Below are 13,610 nucleotides of genomic sequence, written 5' to 3'. Positions count from 1 at the left end.
CTACTTGGAATGTTTCCTGAGAGACAAGCACTTCCTACTCTGCGAAGATGGGCCCTTACCTTACCGTTTCCGACACCATATTGCTATCATGGAGGCGACACGCAAACTGGTATTTGACCCCCTTGTTCAGGAGTTCATATTTGCGGGCGGGGACAATACATGGCTTGTTTTCCTCAGAAACTACAAGACCTGTACCAGTGTATGTAAACCACGTGATAAATTGCGTCAAAAATGCTACGTCGGAAGGCAATAGTTTGCTCTGAATAAAACTTTAAACAAAGGTAACAATTTCTTCACCAAATGAAACATAGCGGAGTCTACGCCACTTACAGAGCCCCGCCTTCGGTCATTTACCGCAGTTTGATTGAGAGTTTAGTTTCTGAAAACACTTTCTGACAAACCTTTTCACAATACCGCCGCCTGATGGAGCACTGTCAAAACATTAGTTTGGAAACAGGTCGACGTGTTTGAGTAAACTAATCACCTTATCAAACACCGGTAATGGAACGAAGGAGGAGCATTTTAAGCGGCATAGACTGCCCTTTATTTCATTTTAAATGGTGAAGAAAAGGAAAAGTTATCTTGGTTTCAAGCCTTCATTTTAAGCAAAATGATGTCTTCCAACATAGCATGTATGACGTAATTATCGCCTGGTATACATACACTGTGTACGAAATGAACAAAATCCTTGCAAAACGGACTTGGTTGATAACGTCGAAACATATTGCCAGACTAATAAAGATGTTAAAGACAATTGGTCAGTGTCAGAACTTGTACATTCGATGATCCTACTCAGTCACTTCCAAGCTTTGTCAAGCTTCGTTTATAATTGTGGAATCACCATGTGGGTGGTTGCGTGTATAAGGGAAAATCTCCGTCAATGAGTAAATCACCGAGCCACATTGGTCATTATACTCGGAGTCGAGGATCGGCGTGTTGTTGGAGCGGCTCATGGAGACAGACAGTTCGGACATGACGTCCGCAGAGATGCTACAGCAGTTTGAGAAAGCTGAAGATTAGATTGCAGAGATAGCTACCAGTGCAAATGCCTTAGGTGCGCGGCCTAAGAATATTGGTGCAGTCACTAATGTTGGTCTAAACGATGATCCTTTTATGTAGATGAATGTATAATGATGGTACTTTTACACAAAACATTATGATAAATTTAAAACAAAATTTTAATTTAGTTTCATTTGATATACTAGTGCTACTATACACAAGATGACCATGATATCCGTATTTCGCTCACAAGATTTAAACTCATGTATGAGAATGAATTATGTTTTGGTTTATGGCAATGCAACTACGGATAAAACTATGATAGAGTTTTGCCAAATGTCAGGGTCATCCAAGCATAACATTGATATTTATCTTTAAAACTGTAAACATGGTCCAAATTCCATTGCTGTAGCTCCAAAAATAAGGAAGCAGGTCAAAAGGTCATCCGCGGACAGCATTGTTATTTGTTTTCAAAATTGTACTCATGGTCCAAATGTCATTGCTGTAGCATCAAAACAAGAAAAAAGGTCAAAAGGGGTGGGACCAGCTTTGACCCAAGGGGCATAATTCGAACAAACTTGGTACACGGCCATCATATGATTCTACAACATACAAGATATACGGGTATATGATAACATAGAAAAAGCATTACCTCGATGAGCTATAGCATAAGTAGCATTGTCGGTGGTACCGATGTGAGTTGATTTGTCATTATTCATAAAATGGGGTAAATGGTTGAGAACCCTAAATTAACGTTTCATTGCAATTCAATGAGTTATGAAATCCTAGCATTTTTTATCGTTAAGAAGTCATTTAGTGTAAAGGTTCCCCGAGTGTTGACGATCAAACAATTCCTGACGTTAGAGACCGATACCATAACTACAAGTAGAATGTTAAGTGATGTACTTAATTCAAAGGATATCCATGCATTTCCTGTATTTAATACTTTCATACTTGATGACATTATGTTTTGAAAGTGTCGAAAATATGTGCCTACAATATATACAAATGTATGTAAGTATTTTGATACTAGATTAGATTAAAGCTTTAATATAAATGTGAATTAAAAGGCTAATACCTTAAACCTAGAGGGTAATATAGCCTATTTGATATGTACAAGACCAAATGATAACCGAAAAGATTGCGTGCATACACGCTTTATCAAATTAAATGGGTGTATCATTTACTTTCTGTTTGAATAATTTGATCGGAGACTTAATAGGTTTGTCAAATTAATTTGCTTGACCAATATTCTTATAATATTTATTCCATGACATCTAAGTAGGGGTCACACCGTCTTATTAAAGTAGTTTAGGTTGACTGTAAAGACAGTTGGAATCGACTTTGAGTTCAGTTCCTGTACTAGTATTTGTGTGAGTCATGCCTTCTTTAAAAAAAGGGTTAGTTGTTACTAGAGCAGTATTGTGATAGATGGAAATTAAGTGTTAATTCTACCAAGACTAAAGTTATGATTTTTAAAAAGGGAGGCAGGTTAAGGAAAAATATTGTTTTTTTCTTATAAGGGGGTCAATTTAGAAATAGTTAAACATTTTACATATTTAGGTATTATTTTTACCTGTGGTGGTTCCTTCACCACCACCTTTGATACTTTAGCAGGACAGGCATCCAAGGCTATTTTCAAGTTAAACTCATATTTAGCTAAGTTTCCATATATGTCTATTAGTAATAAGTTAGATTTGTTTGATAAATTAATCTTACCAATTTTAAATTATGGATCAGAAGTATGGGGATTAAAGGATTCTATTGTTTTAGAAAGAGTACATTTAAATTTTTGCAAAAGATTATTAGGTGTTAAAATTCAAACTCAGAATAACTTTATATATGGCGAACTTGGTAGAACTACATTGTACACTAGGAGAGTTGTTAATGTTATAAGATATTGGTTGAAAGTTATAAAATTAGATGCTCATAAATATGTTAAAGGTATGTATTCTCATATGTGTAGTTATATTGAAACATGTCTTTTCTAAATTTGTACATATTAACAATTGTCAGATAAGGTTGTAACATAAAATTACTAAACATTGTATACGATCTTGCACGAGATGAGTTATTTAATTCTGACATCCAATTCTGAATAAACATATCATTTAGTCTTGTTTTTAACAATGATATAAACATATTTTCATCACCAACTCCTTGGTTTAACCATACATAATGACATATTGTCTATTGTATTTGTTAATAAAACTAAAAACTAAAACTCTTTAAGAGGCCACCTTTGTGGGGATCGAACCCACAAACTCTTGGTGAGGAGCGGATACCTCGTATTTAATGCATTCTAGACCCTTTATCAATGATAATTGTGCAGCCTGGTGGAGAATGACGAAACATTGAACTTGACGCTAACCTATCATACAGGGACAAAAGATACAGCTATTTTATTTTATCTGACAATGGTAAGACAAGAGTAAATATTTTTAGCTTTTTTGCTTTCTCAGGCAGACCATGAATAAAATCATTGGCAAGAAACTCCAGCCAGACGGCTATTGCCAACCATGCATCCAGGATGGGGAATACCACCCAGCCGATACATACTGTACAGTTTGCGAGGAGTTCATGTGCTCTACTTGCACAAAAGCACACAAGAAACAAAAATGACCAAGTCCCACGCCCTTCACAACACGAGTACACTGCCAACTACAATGAGAGACCTTTCGAAAGAAGAAGTAAGCACAGATCATTGTGCCGACCACCCTGGAGAATTCATCAAGTACTTTTGTCCGACCCATCAGGCTCTTAACTGTGGACATTGCTCGATTCTTGAGCATCAATCATGTAAACAGCAGATCATTTCTGAAATTGCAAAAGCCTTTAAAGATGGTACGGGTTATGAAGCCATTAAAGATGTCCTTGTGCAGTTACTGAATGACATTGATACCTGTCTGTTTGAAGTTGAGGACAACATAAAGCTAGTAGAAAAGCTTTGTAAAAGTGAGATGTCGAAGTTAAGCGAGTATCGCGACAAGGTCAACAAATACTTCAATGAACGTGAAAAAGCACTTCTGAACAGTGTTACCAAGATGCAGAACATGGATGAAAGACTGCTGAACACCATTAAACCGAACTGTCACAACCTGAAGTCACAGGTTATTGAAATCAAAACAAAACTAGAAGCGCAAGAGAACAATGACAGCCAGTTATTTATAGAGGCTCATAAGGCTAAGAACATGCTGGACGGATTGAAATCAACTCTGGCCAAGCTTAACAAGGAGAAGGTCATTCACCAATACCAGTTTAGAAAGGACCCCTCCACTGAGAGTTTGCTGGCCTCCATAACTGGCCTTGGTACTTTTGAAATATTGGATGATGCAAAAGCTATCGGTATGTGTTTAATTAAGTTGTTTAGACATTTTGCGAAGTAAATATTCTAAGTTCATTAAAATCTTGCATATTTTCATTTTAAAATCCCGTTTTATTCTTAAAACTGTTTGACTTAATCCTTTTGCATTTGTATTATTCAGAAACTGCAAAATGATAATGATAAATAATATCAAATAAGATAATAAAGTATTAGAACGTTCTGCTTTAATTCATGAAACCAGTTTTTAAACCACAGACCACGGATGTGAGCAGACAAGTTCCACTACGCAAGACAAAGACACAAATAATTCTTCTGATGCTGCTACCGAACAAGCAGTTGGGGGCATCCTGGCTGCCCAAACTCCGAAGGTCGAAGCTAATACAGTGATAACAGAACCACCCTTGAGTCTAAGAGAAACACAAACCTCTGCAAAACAAAAACAAGGTAAATTAACTTACTTTTTGAAAGAACGCCTTAAAAGCTGAATCGGAATTTTAATTAGAATAAAGAATGGCCATAATTTGCATTCTAGTATGCAAAACAGAGTAAAATATAATAAAAGTGTCTATAAAAGTTTCAACAGTTTTGAGGATTAGGCTTACATTTGAACTTCTTTGTTGAAATTATTCTTATTAAAATTGTTGTTGGAAATAATACGTGCTCGTATAGTGTGTTTAATAGTTGATTTGATTTAATTTTGTACCGATTAAAATACCAGAATCAGTGAATATATTTGTTGAACCTTTGGACTCTGGATACTGTTCTTTATTTTATGATATTTAAGTTGTAGCATTACTTATTAAAAACTTCCTTTGTAAAACTGTCAGTAAATGATTTGAGTTTTTATTTTAAAGATTGTTGTTGGTTTCTCTATCTCTCTAACACTAGTAAAAGCTAGTTCTGAAAGTTTACATTAAAGTGGCTTATAGCTATATGCTTGCTATATCTTTGTTAAGAAAAACTGACCATTGACCGTGACGACCTGACCAGCCGGAAGTTAACGCCATCCCAGTCAGATCTCCATCTGACAGCAGTGACTGCTGCCTGGCCAGCATGCTCCTCCTGCCAGGCGACAGGCTGCTACTGTCTGACGGTCACAACGACAACGTTAAGCTGGTGGATCTAAAGAGCAGCAGTTTGGTGTCGCAGATCACACTGCCAGGTTGGCCATGTGGTATGTGCCTTCTCCCTGAGGACAGGGTGGCTGTCGGTTTTCGCTCTGGTAGTATTAGTTTCCTGGATACACAGGGACAAATCTCCCTGGCAAAGAGCATCAAGGTGGATGTTGAATGTCGAGGTGTTGGTTACTACAATGATAGCATTATTGTTTTGTACCTCAGCGGGAATATGGAGAAGAGGAATATGAAAGGGAAATTATTGAAGATGGTTTCAAACCAGTTTGAATATGCTTGTAACTTGACAGTGGTCAGTGAAGGTGAGAGAGCCTTCATCTATGTGTCAGACTACTGCAAACACACTATCACAAAGCTCGACATGGACCTGAACATCCTGAAGACATTCCAGGACCCTGCATTGAGATCACCAATGGGTACCACTGCCGTGGGAAACAAGCTACTTATTTGTGGTGTGCAAAGTAACAACATTATGTGCTTGGACCTGCCCAGCGGCCAGATGACCCAGCTGTTGGGTGAGAAGAATAGGTTAATGGCGCCACGATGTGTCTGCTACAAGAAGCAACAGAACAAGCTCTTCATTACCTGCTGCACATATCTGGTTACAGATCTAGACGATTATGTAAAGGTGTTTCACACAGCATGAATGTGTTATAAGATATATTCTTTGAGAATACAGCAAGAGGATCCTGGTTAATCATTTCCAGAGCACGCCTTGTTTATTCCTCTCCTATGTTTGTGAAGACTATAAGTTGTATATCAAGTTTATCTAAATTTAGACTTATATTAAGTTCATTCAAATTTAGACGTATACATGTGTAATACGTTTACTTAGATTTAGTCTCTGTATTTTTCATTGTATTATTATATAATGTTTATCAAAAAATAAAATATGTATATATTTCATCTAGTTCAGTTCAGTGTAGTGCTTTTCGGGACTATAAAAGCGCCAAGCGTGAATTCCGGCGCACACAGCGACACCATCGTGATACGTACGTAAACAAAGTGTTTGATGACCTTGATAAATCCGCTGAATTGGATCACAGAACATTTTGGAAATTATTGCGCGCAAGAAGTGGCAAAATTTTCGAAATATGTAATTGTATTTCCGTAGATAACCATTCTTACAAACATGAAGAGGTCGCTGAGGGATTCAAACATCATTTCTCGAAAGTATTTAGTGCGATGACATCGGCTGACAATCTAGATTCAAGGCAACAAATCCAATTAAATGACTATTTGCAAGAAGATACGTATGTTACGAACACTATTACTAAATTAATTACATTCACAGAGGTGAATAACGTCATAAAAAGCCCCGCACGAAGAAAAGGCCAAGGCTTAGACAACGTACTAAATGAACACGTAATTAATTCAGGCACTGACTTCACTTCGGTATTGACCTTACTGTTCAATAGCATTATCACGAACGAGCGCGTCCCGTTATCGTGGCAAACGAGTGTCCTCATCCCCGTTTACAAGGGAAAGGGTAAGGATAAATCCGACCCGCTAGTTATCTGCCAATTTCTTTGATACCATGTTTCTGTAAAATATTCGAAAAAGTTAACTTAAAAATAGGTGAACGAATAAGTGGTCGAATTCAAAAGGCTCGAAACTCACTTTTTTCAATCATCTCACAGGGCGTTCACCCCTTATGCGTGAACCCTCTTACCTCAGTAAGCTTGGATAAAAAAAGGTTGTTCTACCAACACTTCTGTATGGATCTGAACTATGGAATGACGTGTCTAAATCCGATGAAAATAAAATCGATGTCTTCCAACACTTTGTATCAAAGAAAATTCAGGGATTGTCATTGCGTTCACGTTCAGATATGGTACAGTCTATGCTAGGGCTACACAGAATATGTTCTAAAAATGATAGTAGAAAGCTTATGTTCTTACATAAAATATTGTCCCTTCCTGACCATTGTAATACGAAACAAATATTTACTTGCAAGTATTATATGTATATAAGTGATAGAAACACAGTTAGATCAGGATTTATTCCCGATATCTGCTATATCCTACAAAAGTATAATATTGTTCATATGATAAATGATTACATTGTTGAATCTGTTTTGCCATCCAAATACGTTTGAAAAGCACATGTCGTAAGAACAATCAATGCTTATGAAATCGACATGTCGAACACTAGAATAGCAAATGATCCTGAATTTATGTTATTTCGTATACTGCATCCACGCATCCAACCATGTGTCATTTACGTCGTAAGTAAACAACGATCATTTCGAAACACGACGCTAGCTATTGCTAAACTATGGTGCAAATCAACTGTCTTAAGAAACATGTACTGTATAAAATGTAATTGTATTTACCAAGAAGAAGTGTCGCATGTTATTGCCGAATGCGACAACACTGTCCATGATCTACTTAGTAATAAGTTCTTAGTGCATGTATTGTCAATTTGTTCAAATGACTTTGTAACCGAACTTGTTAGTCTTGATGCCATTGGTTTCTGTCTCCGTCTTCTAGGCGCTCCTTTGCCACCATTACTTGATAATTCGGATGAATACGCATTCCTTAACGTGTCGTATTCTTTTATTGTGAAATGCATGAAAGCTTACTTCTCTTAGTAGAAGTATGTCTGATGTCTAGGTACATGTACACTTATAAATGCCCCTAAGCATATTTTGCTGTCTTCCGATACACAAGTGTTAAATTATTTCGAAAGCGTCCAAGCAACATATGATTACTACCTCAATTATGTACTGTATATTGCATATCGACTGGATATGGCACAATTGTTATATAGTGTGTGTTTATTCTCTATTGTTAACTTGATTTTTTCGGTGTTCATTCAAATACCTTCTGTTTCGTTTCGCTAAAGTATTTAAAACATTGATCACCTTGTATATTTGCTTATATTTATTATTTCGTTCATATATATATCCATGTGACAATAGTTTATATTCATCATATCTATATAAATATATGCATGTTTATTCACCAATTACCTTTGTATATGTTTCGTCTAATATGTATGTATTTTCCTATCTTCATTATTGGAGGCAATAAAATATTGAATTGAATTGAATAGACATTTTACGCCCTCATAGTTGATACAGTTATATATTAGACTGGTTCATAATCAAACAATATATAAGTTAACTAACGACCCTAAAGTGTAAGTAGAAATGTTGCAATACGGCGAATCATTTTTTTGTGTGTGTTTGTGCAATCAGGAATTTGCCACAATCAAGTTTTGAGTATTAAATAGAAGAAGTGACCAAGTTCATGACCAGGTAAAATCCAAAATGCAGCCATTATAGGGCGCGGGCAGACCTTCATAAACTCAACAACAACAAGTTCATGATTATTTTAAGGTTATTTTAAGATCAAAAAGTTGTTGTATAAATTTTGGTCAGGGTCCATGAGTGGTTTCTCCACTGATACTTGTCTTGTTCATCTGATAGACTATAATAGACTGGGAAATGATAACGGTTACAGTGAGGGCATAATCCTCTTGGTCCTCCAGAATGCGTTTGATACTGTTGATCCTGTTGATGAAACTTCAAGCCTCCGGTCTTGGACTAAAAAAATAAATGGTTCATATCATACGTTTCCAACAGGCAGCAACTTATCGATGTTTCAGGTACATTTTTCTGAAAGGCCAAATAAACGTGCGGTTTCCCTCTAAGTTCTATTCTTGTTCCTTTGCTCTTTTTAATTAATGTGAATGACATGTCAGCAGTGATGAGGAATGAACTTCTGGTATATGATGATGATTCTGTTATGTTAAGTATGGTATAATAGTTTGAGTAATATTCTCAGAAATAGGTTTGAAATTACTCAAAATAAATTGATAAGATTTGTGCTGATCTTGAGTCCAGGTCTCATATAGGTCAAGAACACTTTACATCGCTGAACTGGTTTCCTGCTGAAAAGCAGTTGACCAAATTATGTTGTGTCTGTTTTATAAGGTACGAACAAAGTATGAAAGGATATTGTGTTATCCTTGGTACTTTGGTATCCAAGTCCTGGTTATATAAATTTCTCTAGCTACCAACTCAAATACTATATACAGTGTGCAATAATCACTTTAGTTTAATCACTGCTCTTTATTTTTAACTAAAGTTATTGTGCCAAATTTTCTAGAAATTGACCTAAAGCTAACCCCAGTGTATGTTTCACATGAGCTTCCTTTATATTAAGTCTCATTATCTTCATCTTATTCTTAACTCTATCTCTGTTGTTGTGTTCGTATGATCAATGACCTGAACCCCATTGACCCTAAGTGCAACTTAATATGAATTTCTTATAGAGCAGGTTTCATTGCTATGTCGAGCAAGTTTGCAGTTAGACAGACATATGAGATGTTACAATGGCGGTTCCGTGTCGCAATATGCATTCGTCTTTGCATCAGTCCGTCCTAACTGACTTTTGTCCGGGCTATATCTTTATGCTTTAGGATTTTCAAAAAACTCGCCATGAAGATTCAACGTGATGAGGTGGCGTCAAGTTCACGCTTCGAGGTCAAAGGTTGATATGATCCTTGTCCGGGCTGTATCTTGACCATGCATTATAGGATTTCCCCAAAAACTTATCATTAAGGTTCACCATATTAATGTAACCTGGCGGCGTGTCAGAGGTTCACAAAAGTGGACACTTAGGGGTAGATGTCAAAAAGAGCACTGTTGATAGGACTGGTCTGGACTGATTCTTATCCGGGCTATATCTTTACCATGCATGATAGGATGTTAAAAAAAACTCCCAGGGAGGTTCTCCATGCAGTGGCGTAGTTTGGTAGGGACACGTATTGTTCAACTTGAAGTTATTTTATGTTGCATGGAGCAATATGTCTGTTTCAAAGGCTCTAGCAACGTGCTTGACATGTCGACATTTGGCGTCTTGTTGTTTTTTGGTAACATATACATATAACCCAATAGCAATTGCAAGGTGTGTCTTCACATAAGCTTACAACACAAGTTCAGACATCAATAATCAGCATCATCATCAAGTGGAGGATTTCTGGATATAGACACTTGGAACATCGTCAAAAACACAGTTCAGTATTTTTGAAAATATATCTCAGTTTGGCATATATACAGTTTGTTTCTAGTTTCATGGGACGAACCAACCCTAAACTATAACTTGCCAATACTACCATACGAAACAATCCTAAAAATAGCTGCCCATTCTTAACCTGTTATATATCCTTAACTTTTTTCCTTCTGACATACTTCACCGATTTCACAAATTTGCATGACTACTTCACACGTTTTTTTATCTATTTATTTGCCCTTTTGTATTTTGATATTGCTAACATTTTATAGTGTAAGAAACTGATCATACTGTGAACACTTGGTGCACCACTTGTCTTTAATTCATAACTATACATATTTTCAGTAAAGATTGTTTTTATTGAGCAAAATGCACTGGTTCAAAACTGTTTGTCAATATAGACAGGTTGTCTGCTTTAGCTGTTGGTTTAGAGACATGGCCAAGTGAACAGACTTAGAGATTCCACAATACAACTGCACTGATGGACGAATAACATTGTCGTAATAAAAAGATTGTAATTGTATTCAGGGGTCATTATAGAAAAGCAGGTTTGCATATTTTAATATTTCACTTACCTTGATATAGATATACAAACGTCAATCTTGCCATGTATTTAAAATATTGCTTACAGTTGCGTTTGTTGAAAGCTATATCTATATACTGCCCTTGTATATATAGGAGATGGAGAATTTTATAAAGAGATATATGTTAATCAACTATTGATAAACTGTCTTTAATTTTGTCTGCATAATACAAATACATAGCTTAAAACTTCTTCATTTTTTGTAGCTATTAATAGAAAGAATTTGTGAAGACTAGGGTAAACATAATACTTAGATGGTATATACACTTCTCTTATATCTCTATACAATGGACATTTGATAACAAAATGATATTCATCCTCAACAACATTTTTACAATATAAACAAAATCTATGGTCCCTGTCAATTCCGGTATGCCTGCCTATTTCGATAGCAAGGCGATGCGATGAACATCTAAAATTTGCTAAACATTTACGAAATTTATCAACTGTAACACAGTTTACATATAATTCTGCTTTTAAACACGATTGTATATACATGTAAAATTTAATAAGTTTCATATTCTCAGAACAAGTTTGACTCCATAATTGTAGATGTTGATCTTTTAATCTCGTTACATATTCTTTAAGACAGGCACTTTCATTTACTACATGCTGTGACTCCCAAATATATCCAAAACCATTCCTTAACAGATTCATACGCAATACACTAACCCAATTTTCATGACCTAGACTATCATACAATTTTAACATATTGTAACACAACTTTACATATCTATCATCAGGAAGTTACAAAAGTTTTAACCAATATTTAAGACAACGTTTCGAAGCATATATATATGTAAAGGTAAACGACATAGATCACCTAAAACAGCATCATTACAAGCTTTAGAAGATACATTTAAATACCTTTTACATGCATATATAGCAATACTGTTATTGACCAAAACAAATCATCGGGTGGGGTTTGCACGCAAAAGAGTATTAAATAGTTGTTTTGAAGCAAAAAATGCATTGAGTGAGTCGGGAAGCCTAGTAAGAACGTGCATTGTTTTCACGAGATATTTTAATACAGACATTATTTTGATCTCAAACAAGCGTCTTCGTAAACGAGCAATTGCTCTTCTTTCGGTGCACAAGGTCGTTTCTAAAAGTTATCGTTGAAACATATAGAAAACAGTGGTAATACTCATCGAATCGAGGACGTTTATCACTCAAAACAATGAACCGGGAAGCATGGACGCACCTGACATTACTGCCCTTGTATATAGGAGATGGAGAATTTTATTTTTGCGAAAATAAATGGACAAGTTCATAAATAATTTTAATCTTATACTTGTAAACAAATTTAACATTTTTTATTAGAGCTACCGTTACACAAGAGCCGTCGTAAGACAGCGCGCTCGACTACGCCGCTTTGACTTAGAATACAATAACGATGTAATAATACCAAGTTTGGTCTCTTTATGTCAAACCTAACTAAAATTATTCGATACATAAGGTGACTTTGATGCTGCCCTCCCACCAGCCCGCCCAAACATTTAATGAACGGTATAGAAGTTTTTTTTATTAAAATCCCAACTTGCCCTTAAATTTTACTTGCGTAAAACTTCAACCTACGTCAATCAGGGGCCATAACTTGTATTAAGGATAATTTGGAGTTATGTAACCCTTATGGGTGATGGCCCTGAACAATTGTGTGAAGTATTAAGTCAATTGAATGAAGGGTATAGAAGTTATTAAACAATACCCCAACCTGCCCTAAAACTTTAACCTAAGTTCCATAGTCAATCAGGGGCCATAATTTGTATAAAAGATAATATGGAGTTATCTGACCTCATTATGTGATGGATCTAAACATCTGTGTGAAGTATTAAGTCAATTGAATGAATGGTATTGGAGTTTTAAGTGAAAATCCTAACTTGCCCTAAAACTTTAACCTGCCCTAAAACTTTAACCTGCCCTAAAACTTTAACCTAAGTCAATCAGGGGCCATAACTTGTATTTAGGATAATATGGAGTTATGTAACCTCATTGTGTGATGGTCCTGAACAACTGTGTGAAGTATTAAGTCAATTGAACAAAGGATAAAGAAGTTATAAATAAATATTCCAACTTGCCCTAGAACTTTAACCTAAGTTCCATAGTCAATCAGGGGCCATAATCTGTGTAAAGAATAATATGGAGTTATCTAACCTCATCATGTGATGGCCCTGAACAACTGTGTGAAGTATTAGTCAATTGAATGAAGGGTATTGGACTTATAAGTGAAAATCCCAATTTGCCCTAGAACTTTAACCGGACGCCAACGCTGGGGCGAGTAGCATAGCCCACCTATTCTTCGAACAGTCGAGCTAAAAATGTCTTGCTTTCTTCCTGCCACCCAGATTGTTCCATCCTTACAACATTTCATTCATGTTTTAGACAATACCCACTTCAGCACCATCAGTGCTTTGATTTTGAGCATAAATACCAAACTTAATTGCAAAATCTTCCAAGCTATAACCATCACCAAGGACTGCAAAACACCTTAATCTCCACCCTTTAGGACACCACCGCTTCAACATAAACTCAAAAGCAAAACAAAGGCC

General features: G+C 36.0%; 1 protein-coding gene across 1 annotated transcript; it reads left to right on the top strand.

Annotated features, from left to right (window-relative positions):
• Positions 1-3,617: 3,617 nt before the first annotated feature.
• LOC128243987 (uncharacterized) lies at positions 3,618-6,103 on the top strand. Its single transcript, XM_052962004.1, has 3 exons — positions 3,618-4,344; positions 4,580-4,707; positions 5,315-6,103. The coding sequence occupies exons 1-3, from the start codon at positions 3,618-3,620 to the stop codon at positions 6,101-6,103; spliced, it is 1,644 nt and encodes a 547-aa protein (XP_052817964.1).
• Positions 6,104-13,610: the final 7,507 nt, after the last annotated feature.

Source organism: Mya arenaria, chromosome 8 (assembly GCF_026914265.1).
Source record: "Mya arenaria isolate MELC-2E11 chromosome 8, ASM2691426v1".
NCBI lineage: Eukaryota > Metazoa > Mollusca > Bivalvia > Myida > Myidae > Mya > Mya arenaria.
This window is presented reverse-complemented; position numbering and strand designations above follow the sequence as displayed.

Coding starts and splice junctions, on each gene's coding strand:
- LOC128243987 (XM_052962004.1), top strand. CDS start 3,618: ATGACCAAGTCCCACGCCCTTCACAACACGAGTACACTGCCAACTACA. Junction 4,345..4,579: donor GGATGATGCAAAAGCTATCG/GTATGTGTTTAA, acceptor TTTAAACCACAG/ACCACGGATGTGAGCAGACA. Junction 4,708..5,314: donor CGAAGGTCGAAGCTAATACA/GTGATAACAGAA, acceptor CGACCTGACCAG/CCGGAAGTTAACGCCATCCC.